The 18877-nt window shown below is 39.3% G+C and overlaps 1 protein-coding gene across 1 annotated transcript; it reads left to right on the top strand.

Annotated features, from left to right (window-relative positions):
• The first annotated feature begins 2802 nt into the window (after nt 1–2802).
• On the top strand, nt 2803–15217 carry LOC140952110 (uncharacterized). Its single transcript, XM_073401535.1, is given in 7 exon segments — nt 2803–4030; nt 4510–4596; nt 7911–8161; nt 8907–9168; nt 10178–10294; nt 11097–13987; nt 13989–15217. Coding segments are annotated over 7 exon segments (4902 nt in total). The 5' UTR covers nt 2803–2856; the 3' UTR covers nt 14109–15217.
• Nucleotides 15218–18877: the final 3660 nt, after the last annotated feature.

The following is an 18877-nucleotide window of genomic DNA, read 5'->3' on the forward strand; positions in this document are numbered from 1 at the left end:
CTTCCTTATATGAACACATTTTGTGAATGCATCTTGAAAAATATCGGACCTACGCATGCACATTTCCAGTACAACGCAAGGAAATTAAAGTCGTTAAAGTCCGTTTTACTATGAGGTATTCTTCGAGAAAATTAAGTAACGACAAGGTTATAACCACAGCTTGCAACTTTTGAAGACAAATTGCCTGTTTTTTCCAGGTTATGAGTGGAAACATTTTATTTTTAGGCAATAAAATATTTGAAATCCCGCCATTTTTTCAAACCCGGCCAGGGGATCTGGGCAAAAAAGTTCACGCATGCTCATTACGTTTTTCCGCCCTGAATGTTTGACCGCAGTGAATGTTGGGGTACCAAAGTGCGTGACAAAACAGAGATCGCGTGATACTGCCCGCAGTTCAGTATGGGTAATAGTTTTACAAACATGTCGGTCACTGAACTGTGAGGAGCGTCTTCCGCTTTTAGTATTTGATTCGGTTTTCTAAGTTGTGTCGAGTACAGAAGTTGTGTTGTTCCCTGTTAATAGTTCTACACGAAAAAAATTACGTCTTTTATGCGTTGGTGTTACCTTTCTAATCTCAAGTTCGCGATATGAACGAACGAAAACGCTTGGTAAGTTTGTGATCCTTACAAATGAGGTACATAAACGAAGGAATGAAAATCAAAGTTCTTTACAAAATATGTAGAAAGAAGCTGTTGGGTGTCACTTTTGATGAGCATCTGAAGTTTACTAGCCACTTGAAGGAGCTATCTAAAAGAGTATCTAGGAAAATAGGGGTAATGATGAGACTGAAAAATGTAATACCAACATTAGCAGAGGTTAGAATAGTTACAAATCTTTGATTTTGCCACAAATAACTTATTGTTTGACGGTATAGCACTTTTGTAGAAAATCTGATAGCCGGAAGATTGAGAGTCTCCAAGAAAGAGCGCTTAGATCAGTCGTAGGCTTTCCGAGTTTGTTTATTTTAGTTGTTTGATTTTCTTTTTTAAGTAGTTAGGTACTTGGAGTGTAAACTAGCTAATTGTGGACAAGCTAGGCATTTGACACATTAATTAAGTCTATTTATTATTAGTAGTATACTGCAGACAGTCTGCTTGAAATGCTGCTTGCCATGGGCATTTATAGAAAGTGTGGTGTTTTTTAACAAATTATGCGTATTCGTAAGTCTATGACAAAAGTGGTATAACTATGAGTAGGTTTTTTATGTAATTAATACTTGGAATGAATCTATTTGTATTCACAAAGCATGAAATTTGCATGTAAATTGCCACTAGTCTTTATTTAATTATCCTTTAGTTAGAGGGTGGATTCATTTGCAAGACACGTGCGTACATGTAGCTGTCACATTTGGCCTCTGATAAACGTCATCTAAAAGGAAAGTTTATTCCAAGTGACCATGGGCACTGACTCATGATTATTACATCTATTAGCATAATGTATGTTCTTACTAAATTTTAAGTGCCAGAGTGTGGGTCACAAAACTGTGGCAGAAGTGTTAAAGTGTGGCAGTTTGGTATTACGGAAGTGTGGTAATATCTAGGCTCGATTACCAGCTGCTGTACTGGAAAATGAGCCAGCACTCATCGCCTGAAAGAGCGGCTGGACGCGTGCGATTTCCTTTGTTAGTTTTAGCCAATCATATTACCGCCTGCAGATTTTCGTCTGGCAAAGATTGTCGCAAAAATTATCACGTCAAAACAGAAAGTCCTTCCTGTTCCTCCTTGATCCATCGCATGGTGAAGCGATTTCGACGGCGCGGAGACACTAGGCGAAATCCTAGAGTCCGAAGGAACACAACGTTTTGTTCGATTGTTTGTTGTGAATGATTGTGGTTGGAGAGATTTTGCCTCTTCAAGGATCTTTTCAAGACGCTTTAGGTGTCGATGACTGCGTTCATTATAGATGTAACCGTCGACGTTTATATTTGACAGAGGAACATTTAATACGCTGGAAATTCTGTCTGGTAAATCAGACACTTTCCCATTTAATTTGGTCCGCCTCCTAGAATCAGTCAGTTCGGACCCACAGAAGACGAAATCCAACATTCGAAGATCAAAGAATACAGTACATGTCGCCGTGTACAGAAATGTACCGAAAAATCTTTTTCACAATGTATGGAAATGTACCGAAAAAGCTATTTCGAAAGTCATTTGGGAGGGTAAGGGGGCGCTTGATGTAATTTTGAGCCAGATAAATAAGAAAATTGGAGACCGGTTTCACTTCCAGTGACGCCTAAATTGTCAACTTTCCAATTACGTCATAGACAAGGTCAACGGGTCACGCGTCCAGCCGTCTCTCTTCGGGGAGGATCAAAGACCGGCCCCAGGAGATTGCGGAAATCGAGCCTAGGTAATATCAAGTTAGGAATTTTGGTGCCAGGACCAAATGGCGTTCGAATGACTCTGAACTTTAGTGATTAGGGTAAGAAAACTGAGGGAATCAATTTTCAGGTCAGTTTGCTCAGTATATAATGACCTTAAACAGAACCTGATTCACTCAGTTGTGGTCTTGTATCATGATATTGTCACATTCAAGAAGACACAGTGCAGGAAACACTTCAAGCTTTTATTTCAGGTAGCAAGCCGTGTAGAGCATGCTAGTCTGCATGCGTACATGTAAGAGACTGCATGCAAACTATGACACTAATCACTACAAACTTCAGAGTCATTCGCCATTCAGCAGCCATTTGGTGCTCTGAAAAGAACCCTAGCTGGAATTTTGGAAGTTAGGTGGTATAGAAGTTTTGAAAATGTTTATCATAATATGTTGTTCTCTGTTTTTATCTATCATTTTGTAGATGTTTGGCAACTTTGATATTTGGTAATGGCTTCTTCTGTACAAACAGTTTAAACAGGCATGAGTGATGACCGAAAGTGCGGCTCTCACAAAGTGAAAGTCACCATATTGGCTTCTGAATGGGGATCAAGCAAAGGGGGGCTTTCCACCATAAACAGAAAATTAGCCATTCAGTTAGCCAAATGCCCTGAAGTGGAAATCACTTTCTTTTTACCACAATGCAGTCAAGAGGACAGGAAGGTTGCCTTACAAAACAATGTGAAGATCGTGGAGGCAACACCACTACTTGGCTATGAACAACTTGAGTGGCTTAGCTTCCCTCCAGATCATCTGCAAATTGATATTATTGTGGGTCATGGTGTTAAACTTGGTAAACAAGTACAAATCATCAAAAAATTTAAAACGTGCAAATGGCTTCAAGTGGTCCACACAGACCCTGAAGAACTTGGGATGTTTAAAAACTATTCCAACCCAATTTCAAAGGGCGAAGAAAAGCATAAGACTGAAGTAGAACTGTGTAAAATGGCGGATCATGTTGTAGGAGTTGGGCCCAAGTTGAGTGAGGCCTTCCGCTCATATCTTCGTAGCTGTAAAAAAGATGACACTGTTCTTGACTTCACTCCTGGAGTATTTGAAGAGTTTGCAGCCTTGGAGCAGGTTTCCAGTGAACGGCAACAACGTAGTGTCTTAGTGTTTGGTCGGGGAGATGTAGAAGATTTTGAATTAAAAGGGTTTGACATAGCCGGGAAAGCAATTGCTGCATTAGAAGATACTCGTCTTGTGTTTGTTGGAGCCCCAGATGGAAAACACAAAGAAATAGCAAAATGGTTGACTGAATGTGGTGTTCCTGAAAGGCGCTTGAGAGTAAGAGGATTTGTTAAAGAGCGAGAGCGTTTGAAGGACTTGTTTCAAGAAGTGGATCTTGTAATCATGCCTTCAAGAACAGAAGGCTTTGGATTGACAGGACTCGAGGCCCTGTCAGCTGGTCTCCCTGTGCTTGTCAGCAGTAACTCTGGTTTTGGAGAAGCTCTGTGTAGTGTACCTTTTGGTTCAACATATGTTGTTAACTCAGATGAACCCGCAGATTGGACCTCAGCTATTAAGAAAATATGGTCTAAGGATAGAAAAAGTCGACTGAAGGAAGCAAAAATGTTGCGTGATTCCTTTGACAAAAAGTACAACTGGGCCATGCAGATAAAAGATCTTATTGAGAAGATGATCAGTTGGGTTCACGGTATGAACTTCAATTTGATTGACAGTTGCATTTCATCATGTATTTATATTGGACATTAAGTTGCACAATATCAAGTACTGAAAATTATTATTATTATTATTATTATTATTATTATTATTATTAATTGGTAGCATCAAGGTATTAAGTTCATAAGAAGGGTGGCTGGTTGCCATCTGTATGTCACAAACACCTTTCATTGAGTTCCCTATTACAGAGGAAATAAATTAGGACATGAGCTCTGAAAAGAAGTGAATAACAAACAAACAAAACAGAACCAAGAATCAACTGCTGAGATTTTTTTGTCCTAAAAATATCATTAAAAAAATTAAAATAAAAGATGGCTAGTATTAAGTTTGGTAATCATGACCCAGCTAATCTTTTGTGCGCTTTATCCCCAACTCATTAGCGTGATTATTTCATATATTTGCCAGTTAACAAAAGCAGCCAATTTATTGTTATCTACTCCTTTATTTAAACAGATGATTCTTCAAATCATCAGAGGTATTCAGAAACCAAATGCAGTATAGGTTCTCAGTGGATGGAGGGCATTACTGAAGACATTGAAGGTAGCCTTATAATATTTATTATTGTAATGCTTGTTTTGACTGAATGGTGTTTCTGGTGAAAAAGTGTTCTATGATATGGGGGGATTATAAAAAGGGCCACTTAAGTTAAGCCTGCTGATCAAGTGAAGAATATTTTGAAGTTTGGTTGCCAAGGACATATTTTATGGGCAGGCCATCTGATATTACGCGATGGTGCGATTTTGCACAATTGACCTAAAATCGCATGCGATCGCACAATTCATAAAAAATCACATAATTCATTAAAAAAATGCTAAATTCAATCAAAGTAAACAATAAATTCTAACTTTAATTAAACATTTTCCCAATCGTAATGTTATTTAAGGTGATTTACCACCAAAGAAAGGGGTGTTACTAAAACGAAGACCCAAAAACGAAGACCTAAGACCTAAGACCCCTTGGACTAAAACGAAGACCCTATGGACTAAAACGAAGACCCTATGGACTAAAACAAAGACCCCATGGACTAAAACGAAGACCCCTTGGACTAAAACGAAGACCCCATGGACTAAAACAAAGACCTCATGGACTAAAACGACTGATGCTAACCGCTGAGGGCAACAGTCCCAAATCGCTTCGTTTTAAATAAAACTGACGTCATCTTCGCCGTCCACTTCCAAAGAGGTTAAGAACATGCAAAATGTTTTCCGCAAAGAAACCTGAAGGAAAGGTAAGTGATAGACTTAACTATCACAACTAAATACTGCAGAGGAAATTCCACAACATTCCCAAATCGCCGTAACAAATTATGGGAGCGGGCATTGCCCTCAGTGGTTAGCATCAGTCGTTTTAGTCCATGGGGTCTTCGTTTTAGTCCATGGGGTCTTTGTTTTAGTCCATGGGGTCTTCGTTTTAGTCCATGGGGTCTTTGTTTTAGTCCATGGGGTCTTCGTTTTAGTCCATAGGGTCTTCATTTTAGTCCATGGGGTCTTCGTTTTAGTCCATGGGGTCTTCGTTTTAGTCCATGGGGTCTTCATTTTAGTCCATAGGGTCTTCGTTTTAGTCCAAGGGGTCTTAGGTCTTAGGTCTTCGTTTTTGGGTCTTCGTTTTAGTAACACCCCAAAGAAAGCCTTGCAAGACATCTGAAACCTTTGATTGTGGGATCTGGGCAGCCATATTGATTTCAGAGACAAACAGTAGTGTGGTCAGCAGTGTAACAGCATCATGTAATATTAAGCAGGTGTCCTATAGATTGTTTTCACTGTCACGCAACAAAAAATATTGGAAACCATCCAGTGGAAGAAGCCAAGAAACTGAAATGTTATAAAAGACTAATATATAAACAATTTGTCCAAGTCTCAGATCTTTGTGGCCAACATGTTCTGAGTTATTTGCCGAAACATTTCACACACCTTTGTAGAGCTTTGTAGGGAGATGCCATATTGGTGCACTGTTTTGGTGCACCAATATGGCCGCCGGAAATCAACAAAACCATCTGGAGTTCACTTTTTCTATAAAAGCTCCTTCTTTTCACTTGAGAACTAGCATACGTGTGCATAAACATAACTTCTAATACTTATTGAAGTGGTTATACTGGTGAAAATTAAGAGGAGAGACGTTTTTTTCAGTGAGACAGCATTCCTATTTTGGTGTCATGCACCGTGAAAACTCGGAAGTTCAAATTGCTGTATTTTCGAAATGAAACATGCTACAGGAATGGAAACTTGTACAAAGATTTACTTTTTGTTTATCTTCAACCTAGTGTAAATAAGAATTGATTGTAAAACCTCACCATTTTGACTTTACAATTTGATGACGTAAAGATCTGTGAAAACCGTCTATTTCTTTCTTTTTATTTGTTTTCTTTTCTGGGTCAAGATACTTGTACAAATTTATTTATTTTGTTTTAAAATAGATGTTTTCTTATTCTTTTACATTCAAATTGCCTGTTAAACAACATTATTAAAGCGATTTTTTCCTTTGAAACCTGGTAAACAATAATGTTAATTAGCCCTGAAAAAGTCGCATAATTTATCTTGTAATAGTCCTTTCTTATCGCACAATCTACCCTGAAAACATTGCATAATTTCTCGTTTTTTATGGCACCCTATCAGATAGCCTGTACAGGGCTCGAAAAAAAAAACTTGAATTCAAGCTTGTCCTTTGGGCAAGCAGCTCTTGTACCTTTTGCTTGCCTACTTCTACACTGTAGAAGTGGCTTACGTACTCTACTTTATTGATAATTTGCTGCAACTAAGTAACAATGTTGAATTTCATTTGAATTATCTATAAAGCCCGTGTTCTAGCTTTCTGTTACTGTTTTCCGTTTTTGAACCATGTTTAGTTGGTGTGAATGGGGCTTAAGTTAATTAGGGTGTAAGCAAGACATCTTTAAGCAATTATTGGTTAAAAGATGTCTTGCTTATACCCTTGCACATTGGGCCAGTTGCTTGTTAAGCAGAAAAATCTATTTGTCACGGACTACTGAACGGGGCTTTTTTTTAGCTCTGTCTAATCATAGATATCTATGGGTGACAAAATTATTGAGACATTGTACTCAAATAGGGTAACTTCAGAGCAAAACAATTCACACCCCACCCCGCTTCACCTCCATTCAAAGTTGAGGTGTTTAGCATTTTCTACAGGTAGCCTTTTGAAGTTGGTAAGACTTTGTCATAGCTTGTATGCGGTTTCTTACATGTGCGCATGTGTACTAGCATACATCATGGACTTGCTTGCTGATTAAAAAAGCTTGTTGACTTTTCTATACTGAGTGTTCTTGAATGTGACAATATCCTGATCCGAAACTACAACAGACTTCAGAAAGTCCCTTCAGGGTAAAGTGTCTCAACTAATTTTGTAGGTATGTGTTAATAGAATTCACACGGTTTGCTTCCAATATTTTGTACCGCGCATGCAATTGTCTACCCGATCTATCTGTATTCTACTGAGGTTTATCTTTAATGTACTAGTGTTGTCTTACACCTGATAAGACCTTTTGCAAGTAAACATGTTTGCATTATCCAAATGAAACAAAACTGAGTTATATTTTTTTGGGTGTAAAACATGTATGTTTAATTGGAATTTTGATGGTATAAACTCCACTTAATCAGCAAAAAACTTGTAAGAGTGTCCATCCTGCACAGCAATGATCCATTCAAACTGCTGAAATTATGAAAAAAGCTAGGGGGGGGGGGATTAAATCTTGCTTGTTCTCTAAAATAACTCATTGTGATTTACAGAAAAGTATTTTTTATTAAATGCTTTTATGTCCCATGAAAATAATCAATACAATTTGCCGCAGTGTCCACCTATCGAACTACTGAAAATGTAAAAACAACTATCTTTTTTTCCAGCTCAGAACATGCTTCCATCCTTACAAAATTTGCGATGTGATGCAGACCAGGTTCGCAACAAAACCATCCTACCATCTAACCTGAGAACAGTTGCAGCGAAGAAAGGATTCTTAGTTTCTGATAACCAAGCATCTGGGAACTGTTTGTTCTATGCACTGTCAGAGCAACTGAAAAGTGTTAAAGGAATCCAAATCTCACACAAAGAACTTAGAAGCACTTTGGTCCAGTTTCTCAGAGAGAACGCTAATCTGGTAAGGCGATGATGTAGTCCCGTAATAGTATGTTTAACTTCATCATGCTGGGGAAAAAAATGGTAGAGGCCTTTAGTGTCTCCTGTAAAATCCTAGACTATAAAGCCAATTTGATAATATCCTGAGCCATACCTTGTTATGATTTGGGAACTTTGTTGATTTGTACCTGTAAGGGAGCAGGGGTGTACTGCAAAAAAGGGACAATGTCCAGATATTAGATTCCCGAGGACTGGCATCTCTGAAAAAGGTAAAGTGTGTTAGAGCACCTGGTTTAACTTAATACAGTGGTGGATCCAGGGGAGGGGCCGGGGGGCCCGCCCACCCTTATTTTTAGACCAAACTAAAACATTTTGAGAGTGGGCCCCCCCATTATCTAAGGGTCATGGATGAACCCCCCCACCCCCCAGCCTTTATGATAAGGTATGGATCCGGCACTGCAATATATCAATATATCATTAGGAAGAATTTCTCAAATAAGGTAATCACTTGAGAATGTGTGCTTCCTTTTGCACCGTACATGAAAGCTTTTCTTTTGAAAGACCACCACTCATTAAAGTGAAAAAGTATTTTCGGAGCTTAGTATACAGTTGGCTGTACCTCTAAGTATATCATTTTTTGCAGCACTTTCATTCTGACCTGTTGTTGTCATCAGTTAACTCAAAACTCACTCCATTTGTATTCTGATTCACCAGTGAGGGTAAAAAGTCACTTGCTTGAATGATGTTGTTGTTGTTGTTTTTTTTAGCATGATGGAACATCCATGTTCAACTTTGTTTCCGGCTACCCATCATGGGGTGAATATTTACAAAGCATGGCGAAAGACGGTACATGGGGTGATCACGTGGTTCTGTTTGCTGCAGCAAATCGCTTTCAAACTGCCATTCGTATTATCAGCAGCCTTGATCGTGAAATAGTTGTCCATCCAGAACACGCAGTTGCTGACCCAACCCCCCTTGTGTTGGGACACATTCATGAGTTACACTATGTTAGCCTTCAGCCCAGAAAAGGTACAATACTAGTCTCTTCCCTGTCGCAATCAGTCAGGTTTGTTTTACTTGTGGAAAATGTGCTGCAGATATCAGCCCTGCACTGTGGTGTGGTGTTTGTGTTCAAGAGAAGTGGGAGTGGGTAACTACCTTTGCATGGATTCTCTTTCTACAAATCATCCTAATGAGTTTATTAATAATGTAATCGCCTTTGTTAATGCGGAGAAAATTATTTCCTGCTGAATGTTTAATAGCCTTTCCTCACTTCAAATATCCTATACTCATAGGAGTAGATCCTGTTCAGCCGGAAATTTTTCAGATTTTCAGACGCAACAAAGTGTGACCTGTTTAGCTTAATAGTTGTGATTGAGAAGAAGTGATTGTGATGTCGAACAGGCGAGTTTGAAGCAGTTCACAGTAAAAAATCCACGCTTTATACTGAGTGACTGGAATCGTAAGCTAATATTGGCTTGCGATTTTACACCAAGAGATGATTATTATAATAAGAAGAGTTTTATTCATGGCGTCTTACCCTTTGTAAAGTACCAGTTTTAAGGCGCTCGGCCCCTCGATCTTTCTCGAGTGATGCGTACCAAATGCTGCATACCGTAAAGGAAACGAAAAGGTATTCAAAGATTTTTAAAAGAGATTCTATTTCCAGGAGTGGCGGACTGAAATGTCCATTACTCAGAACTTGTCCAAGAATATTTTTTTTACTTTTTAAGAAATTCAGCGCTTTCCGTTCAGAATATTCGCATGTCACTTTCATGACTCCATTTCTATGGACGTAGGCACTTTCATGATTTGCAGTTTTGGTATTGTATTATTGCTAGGTGATCATAAGTTATCTAAGGTTATGTCAGTTGTCAAAGGTTCATTATTGACCTTCTAACCATACTGTTAACAGTACAAAATAAAAAGACTGTGATAGAGAATGCTTTTTTTGTCGACTGACGGACGGTTCTTCCGCCTCAGTGAATATAACTGTGAGGATCTAATGGCCGTTGTTTACTATTTTTTATTTTGCCAGATGAGTGTTTATTTGAAAAGAATAAGAGGGGTAATGAAGGGTACATGATGGAAAACGACGAAATCAGAGCAAAACCAAGGAGGAGCATGGAAGATCTTAAGGCTTTTAGATCTCCAGGTACGAGTTCATGATATGCATCTAGCGACCATCCTTCTATTGTCAAATCCCCTCCCCCCCTAACCCCCACCCCCCTCAAAAAAAGGCGAATTGTACCGCTTCAAATCAGAAATAGATACCCTTTAAGAGTACCAATCTCGTCTCCAGAGGCTGTGTTGCTACTGAGGCAGGTAGACCACGAATTCAAAGATTCACGTGACAGTTGATTTTGGCGCTAGATGTTAACGATTTAGGTGACTTGGCTTTCAGTATTTATCAACCCAACAAGATGAACTCTTGTGTTCACATTCCTTTCTTATTGCTGACGTCGTTGTTTGCACCTCAGAGTTATGCAACACAAGTATGCTGCAACTGAAAGAACTCTTACTGATTCGGACTTTCTGCAAACAAAAGTTTGACTTGGCTTATGAAATGCTCAGGAATGTGACCACATTCGAAGTTAGGTAACTATAAGGTAATGTCAGGTCTATATCCCGCTAATTCCAGTGCTGCAGTGAAATCGAGGTCAGGATACTTCTATTCGGTGGTGGAAGCGGAGACGTAAAACAATGAATCATGAATCTTGGGAAAAAAGATGTGAATAAATCATGAATCATTGGGTAAAAAAGGCAGGAATCATAAATAGCGAAAGACAAATGATTCCCCTTCCACCTCCGAATTCTCATGCGTTTTTTAATAGAATCGCAAAGTACTTCTCAAAGTATGTCATATTTCCCTAATCATGCACCCTCCATAATATACCAACTAACAGGTCAAATACTTGATAACGTTTAAGCAGCGTGTATGAACATTCATTTTTTAGATTTGTCATACCCAAGCGACATTTTTGAGAGCATCCGTCAGCTGTATAGAACTCGTGAACAACGCCTTCTGCCTGTCCCTTGGTGTGAAGATTTCAGCTTTCATTTGAATGATATTTTTACAAGATTAAAAATCTCAGGCAAAGAAAAGACCCGAGGAGTACTTACTGACGAGATAACCAATATGACTGCTATATTTAAGCTGCACAAAGAATGTTTAAGCCCTAGAACAATCTTGATCGAGGGAGATCCTGGCATGGGAAAAACCACATACTGTCAAAAGCTGGCGTATGACTGGGTAACTAAGAAGGACGAATGGGATCTATCTTTTCCAGAGATTGAAGTGCTACTGCTTCTCAAATGTAATGAAATTCAATCCAACATCTGGGAGGCTATTGATGATCAAATTTTACCCGAGGAAATGGAAGATCAAGCTAAGGAATGTTTCTTTAAATTCATTCGCGAAAATCAGTCGAAAGTTCTTTTAGTTCTGGATGGATTGGATGAAGTGGATCCTAGTAAACTCAAATTACTCTTGAGCCTTATTCAAGGTAAAGAACTTTCAAGTTGCTACATTGTTGTCACATCTCGTCATGAGGCTGGAAGTACAGTAAGGAGGTACTTTGACACTCTGTGGGAAATTAAAGGATTTACCAAGAAAGATGCAGAAAGCTTTATTCTTAAATACTTTAAAAACATCAACAAAGAGCACTTAGCCTGGAACCTTATAGAACGCATATGGCCACGGTATCGCTTCGTCATTCTATTTGCGTCACAACAGGATAGAGACCTGAGTGAACTGACAAAAAATCCCTTAAACACTGCCTTACTGTGTGTTATATGTGAGGATTTTGAGGGCGTGTTTCCAACGAGTAGAACTGAATTGTACACAGAGATTGTTCTTTGTGTTTTAAGAAGATATGAACAAAAGCAAGGTTTAGCGAGCAAGAATGAAGACCTGATGACTGTTTACAAAAAAGAATTAATAGATCTTGGAAGAATGGCATTAGAATCTCTTCTAAAGGGAGAGTTGTATTTTGAAAAACATAAATCTGACGGTGGCCTCATTGTCTTATCCAAGTTTGGATTCCTTTCACTTCAGGCTGGTGGCAGTAAGAGGAAAGTTGTTGTGCGTTATTCCTTTCTTCACAAGAGCTTTCAAGAGTTCTTTTCTGGTTTCTATCTTGCTTACAAACTCATTGAGGGAGAAATTGAGTGCGAATCAGTGGTGACTGACCAAAGATATGAGAACGAACTATATCAAGTCTTTTTATTTACGATCGGGATTTTAGTTTCAAGAAGTGAGAAAACCGCACAGTCTCTCGTAATATGTATGGCTGGAAATATCACAAGTCTTCGGTCTGCCAGAGACTTTTCAAAGCGTTTTGCATTTTCTTTAGGTTGCTTATCAAAGTACGAAAGTTTAGTTTGCACCTTAGGTGAGCACCTTCACACTTCTTATTTGAAATTGAACACAGAAATTTTCAAAGATGAATTTGTGTCTCTTTCCAAGGCCCTTTCAGTCAACTCCTCCATAACTCATTTGGATTTGAGTGACAACAGTATTCGTGATTCTGGAGCTGCGTCTCTTTCCCAGGCTCTTGCAGTCAACTCCTCCTTAACTAATTTGGATTTGAAGGAGAACAGTATTGGTGATTCTGGAGCTGCGTCTCTTTCCCAGGCTCTTGCAGTCAACTCCTCCTTAACTAATTTGGATTTGAGTGACAACAGTATTGGTGATTCTGGAGCTGCGTCTCTTTCCCAGGCTCTTGCAGTCAACTCCTCCTTAACTAATTTGGATTTGAGTGACAACAGTATTGGTGATTCTGGAGCTGCGTCTCTTTCCCAGGCTCTTGCAGTCAACTCCTCCTTAACTAATTTGGATTTGTGGCAGAACAGTATTGGTGATTCTGGAGCTGCGTCTCTTTCTCAGGCTCTTGCAGTCAACTCCTCCTTAACTAATTTGCAGTTGAGTTTGAACAGTATTGGTGATTCCGGAGCTGCGTCTCTTTCCGAGGCTCTTGCAGTCAACTCCTCCTTAACTAATTTGGATTTGAAGGAGAACCGTATTGGTGCTTCTGGAGCTGCGTCTCTTTCTCAGGCTCTTGCAGTCAACTCTTCCTTAACTAATTTGGATTTGTGGCAGAACAGTATTGGTGATTCTGGAGCTGCGTCTCTTTCTCAGGCTCTTGCAGTCAACTCCTCCTTAACTAATTTGCAGTTGAGTTTGAACAGTATTGGTGATACTGGAGCTGCGTCTCTTTCCCAGGCTCTTGCAGTCAACTCCTCCTTAACTAATTTGGATTTGAGGGAGAACCGTATTGGTGCTTCTGGAGCTGCGTCTCTTTCTCACGCTCTTGCAGTCAACTCCTCCTTAACTAATTTGAATTTGAGTGACAACATTATTGGTCCTTCTGGAGCTGCGTCTCTTTCTCAGGCACTTGCAGTCAACCCCTCCTTAACTAATTTGAATATGAGGTGGAACAGTATTGGTTATTCTGGAGCTACGTTTCTTTCCCAGGCTCTTGCAGTCAACTCCTCCTTAACTAATTTGAATTTGAGATGGAACAGTATTGGTGATTCTGGAGCTGCGTCTCTTTCTCAGGCTCTTGCAGTCAACTCCTCCTTAACTAATTTGAATTTGAGTAGGAACAGTATTGGTGATTCTGGAGCTGCGTCTCTTTCTCAGGCTCTTGTAGTCAACTCCTCCTTGACAAATGTGGATTTGAGTAGGAACAGAATTGGTGCTTCTGGAGCTGCGTCTCTTTCTCAGGCTCTTGCAGTCAACTCGTCCTTAACTAATTTGAATTTGAGTGGCAACAGTATTAGTCCTTCTGGAGCTGCGTCTCTTTCTCAGGCTCTTGCAGTCAACTCCTCCTTAACTAATTTGAATTTCAATATAACAGAACAGTATTGGCTATTCTGGGACGACTGAACTATCCTATGTGAGCACGGTTAATACAACGGTGCACATAGACGATCTTGTTCTTGATGATGATGAGGAGAAAGAGTAGGAGTATGAGGAAGAGGGAGACAAGGACAAGGAGAAGCATATAAATTGGTAATTTTAACGGACAATTGTTATATAGAATAAAATGATAATCCTCATATTTAGAAAAGTTGTTGAGTGTTAAAGGAAAGTCAAACGGAGCATTTCGGGGACCTTTTTGTGAATCTCTAATAGAAAATTTGTAATTCGTATTCTTATTGCACTGATATTCTCCTTTATAAAAATTATTACATTTACTACAATGTAAAAACCATTATTTTTTAATTCCGATCGGCTAATGAAAAGGAATTTTATTTTCGTAATTCGTCAAAGGAAAAACAAGGCATAATTACTTGATTATGATTGGTCGGTCATCAGAATTTCTTGTAGGTGATTGAGTATGTGCCTATTTACGTCGTAAGTTTGCTTGCTTGAATTTTGAGCAAAGTTAACTAATCGCGCAGATACCTATTGTTCTCGGGACATTTACTTCTTGTTCACTGAAGTTCGTAGATCTGTCATATTACGCGCAGTCATGCTTAGGGCCTGTTTACATGGAGTGGGGGATCCCGGTCTAGTGGGGTTGGTTTCTTTTTTTTTCACGCTCTGGGGGACAAAAAACAAAAGAAACCTACCCCACTAGACCGGGGTCCCCCACTCCATGTAAACAGGGTCTTAGCCGCTATGAGAGCGCTTCAGCCATCATTGATATGATGTAGGTAGAAAACTAAACAATGAATGTAGCACACTATTGTTTTCTTCTTTTTAACTCTCTTGTTTTGTAAAAGGTCGTAAAATCGCGCATATGTGCATATTTCACAGTGGACGTTAATAAAATCACTTTGCTTTACTTTGCGGGAATTTTGTTTCTTCATAACTTAAACCACAGAAAGAAAAATGAAATTTTACATTTATATACGCGCGTGTGAGATCTTGATTATGTCGTAAATAAACTCAATACGAGCAGAGTAGCATTGTGTGCAGAAGCTGGCACATGAGTGTTATGAAATAATTCGAAAGATGTTAGCAGCGGTACGATAAGTGCTAAATCAGAAAATAGTTAGTCCCTCCCTATCTCTGTTTTTCTTTTGTCGGGGGAAGGGTGCGGCTACACGTGGGCTAGAAAATAGTATAACCGATTTTGGGTTACTATTCTCTGATTAAGCACAACAGATTTCCTCCAATTTTACTGTTCCGCGATTGGGAAAGCTTATATTAAAGACAATTCTCCAATTACATGGTTCTTTCGATTTTAGCCAATTTATTAATTATTATCAATTATATCGGCTCCAAGTTTCAATGCCTTCATTGTGTGTCTCGCTCATCAAGAAAATTTCAAAAAACCCAGGAGTTGTCCAGGAATTGCAGGAGTAGTGCGAACCCTTTCCATATAACTGTTTTCAGTTTCTTAAAACATGCAAAGCAGTTAATTTTCAGTTTTATTTCTGTTGGATATCGCATTTAAAGCCTTCTACCCTCTTGTAATTAAAAGGAAAGACTTTTCACACCCAGGGTAAAGAAGAAGTTCTTCCTGTGGGGACCATGGAAGGGCGTTGTTTCTGCCGCTCCTGTGCAGGCTAACTGCCTAATGGGAATACTATATTTACATAATCATTCGGCGTCATATAGGGCCAATAACTCCACGTAATAATTTTGTGTTCGTTCCAAATCTATTTCCAAACCAGTTTGCTAAATGACCTGAAATGACCCGTCCCCTCCCTGCAAAAAACTGCCCCATTGAAGGGGGAATGTGACATGCAAAGCCTCCTGGGAGTTCCATCCGCCATTTTGTCTTTTGTAGACATACGCCACTTGTACATCTCCCAAAATGCACCTTATTTGCTCCCCAAAATTTTGCATAAGCATTGTTTTCCATTTCTCTTGGAAAGGCTGTAATACCTGGAAGAAATGAAAAACAAAGGTTATGCAAAATTTGGGGGGGCAAATAAGGCGCATTATGGAAGATGTGCAAGTGGCGTATAGGTGGAAAGTAGTTCTTGAATGGGCATAGCTCTCATGGGCAGCCCAATAACTAATGAATGTCTTCAACAAACCACTCATATTTTCAACGCATGATCAGTCCCGAACAAGAGAATCGGAACTTCCTCATTAATGATCAGAAGCCAACATGAAAAGTGATTGCAGAAAACCTCCATAGATTAAAGCAAACGTCTAAATCAGGGGGCGCATTCATTAACCTGTGTTTTCCTGCCTTTTCTCCCAGAGACCTCCTCCAAAAAATCTCGACCAATTGTAAAAGAAGTTTAGTAACTAACCTGTGGGATGTTTCCGGTGTAACACTGTTACGTAGCACTTAGAACGTCACCCCAGCATTGGCTCTCGAAATTTTTGATAAGCATAGACAATACAGTTAAACCCTGCTTTATGGACATCCGCTTAATGCGAAGACCTCATTATTACGGAAGTTTGCTTTGTCCCTGGAAAAAAGAAAGCCCATACATTTTCTCTAAATTCAACCCACTTAATATGAAGACCCTTTTAATATGGACACTCTCTATCGCCCCTCAGTGTCCATATTAACAGGGTTACAAACATTGTTTAGCCTTTTTGGTTTGCGCAAACCCCTAAAGAATGATTTTGTCAGTTTTCAACAAGAACCAAAAGAAGAGGGTAAGCTATCAACAGGTTCAAAAGTAATACCATAGTATAGCTGAACCCCTGTTCAGGTAATCTTGGATACCTAGACAGTTTAAGTGTGGGCACAAGAGCAAAACACATCAAAATGTACACATTTTCGAACAAAAAAGTACTATATGAACAGGGCCTTGGTTTAGAGTTTGTAAAATAATGATGATGGCTGCTGAGTCAGTACACAGTCAATGACTAAACAAAATTTTACATTTCACAATGATATTTTATTGTGCTGAGAGTGTTTTATTATCACTCAATGCTTAACGTCACATTTATTTAAAGACCAAGCAAATAACAAAATGCACCGTTGAGTGTTCATTTTTAAGAATCTCTCATCACCCTCAAAAGTGTGTTGAAGCATGAAAAAACAGTCTTGATAATTGTCAAGGCAAGATGTGTCCACAGATTCCAGAGAAATAAGGTCAGTAGCTGCCCAAATGAACTCATTTTATCTGTATATCCTCCTCAGGAAAGACCTGAAACAAAATAGACCTTACATAAATCAGTAATAATTTTATGATTCATAGATAGCATTATACACACAGTAAAATACCACCTGAAAGCCCTTGGTTTTTAAGACTTTATGGGATATTTGGGTTGGTTAACTTGGGTAAAGGACAGAGGGTGCAGAAGGAGAGGGAGAAGAAAGATAAAAGCTCTCACAAGCTACAAAAACGTTTTCTACCAAAGCCAGTAAACGAAATTTGAAATGTAGTTCAACTCTTTTACTTGTTAAGAAAGTGATGGAGGGGCCCTTATTCGAGGGGGAGGGGGTGGGATGCGCTTGTATGATATTATGGTCTAAGGGGAGGTCGCTTATTGGAGCATGCGCGCTTATCATAAGAGAAAATACGGTAACCTTCCAATCTGAAACGCTGTGATGGTGGTGTCACCATTCTGCTACTTTATCCGCTTGTCCTGTTGAAAAGAACACAGTAAGCCAACTAGCGCGTAAGACAGTTACACAGATATAACTGAATAACAGAGCCCGTCTTCTTAACATATGGGATCGGAGATTGTTAAATGTTTTTTTTACGGTTAGAAAATAGGAAAGGACTATTCACCTACGGTTATTTTTGACTTTTTAAAATTTTAACCCTCTCACTCCTTGTAGACCTAATGGTGGCCGAAAAAAAAGTCACGCGGAAATTCAAATTTCCTTTTGTAAAATGTAAGAAATATGAAGTACTATGCAAAGGTTTTACCAAAGAGGTTGGATTTGAGCGGTAACACCATGAGATTTCGCTCTCAGATGTAAAAGTTAGGGTTATAATTAATCTCGCCAGGAGATCGATTCTTACCTGTATGACCAACGTTCTACGTTTATTTCAGATCATTTCCGCGCCCCTTTTTTTGTCGCACTAACCTCTCTCCTCCCCAGAGGCTCTTGCTGGGTATCCATAATCACAAAGTAGCAAGCCCGTGGGGACGTCGCTAGCGCGCTTTCTTTTTTGCCTCCCCACGACACAAAAGAGGCCTCTGCGGTGGAAAGAGGGCACTGACAAAAATTTTCTGCGGCATTGTTTTCACGGAAATCCCCCAATGCCACATTCTAGAACACACCTTGCCAGTGTCAAAAGTTTTGCTTTTTTTTTTCTAAAGCTTTCTACCAGAATACTGATAGATGAACATTGAATTGAGCTGATAACGTGAATTTGCCACTTTAAAACGATTGAAAAGCTGGCAATGGAACGATTTACTCGCTTTGACGAAAAGCTAGCGTTAGAAACGTTAGTCTCCTTCGCAGCCGCCGGAGTAACGTATTGTCACGCCCCCCGTTCGCCGGCAATTTCATGATGTCATAAGTGTTACACGGGGCGTAGTTCTACGTGGGTGGTTAAAGTGGAAATAGATCACCCTTGGGTAGCTTGGATCTAATACGGGTGTTCCAAGCGCCTCATACGAAGGCTCAACCTTGGGTAGCCATACTGTTAACTGTAACTCGAAAAAAACTGTTAACAACTTTGATGTAATTTTTCAATGTTCAATGGTGCCACGGTTCTTAAGGACATGCTGTTTGCTTTAAAAAAAATCGGAATTACTCTCTAGGCCAAGCCTGCAAGGAACGTAATTAACAACTATTTATCAAGGCCACAAATTGCCGCCTTTTTTTGCATGCGTAGACGAGCGAAGAAAAGCTGA

The sequence above is a fragment of the Porites lutea genome, chromosome 11 (genome assembly GCF_958299795.1).
Source record: "Porites lutea chromosome 11, jaPorLute2.1, whole genome shotgun sequence".
Lineage (NCBI taxonomy): Eukaryota > Metazoa > Cnidaria > Anthozoa > Scleractinia > Poritidae > Porites > Porites lutea.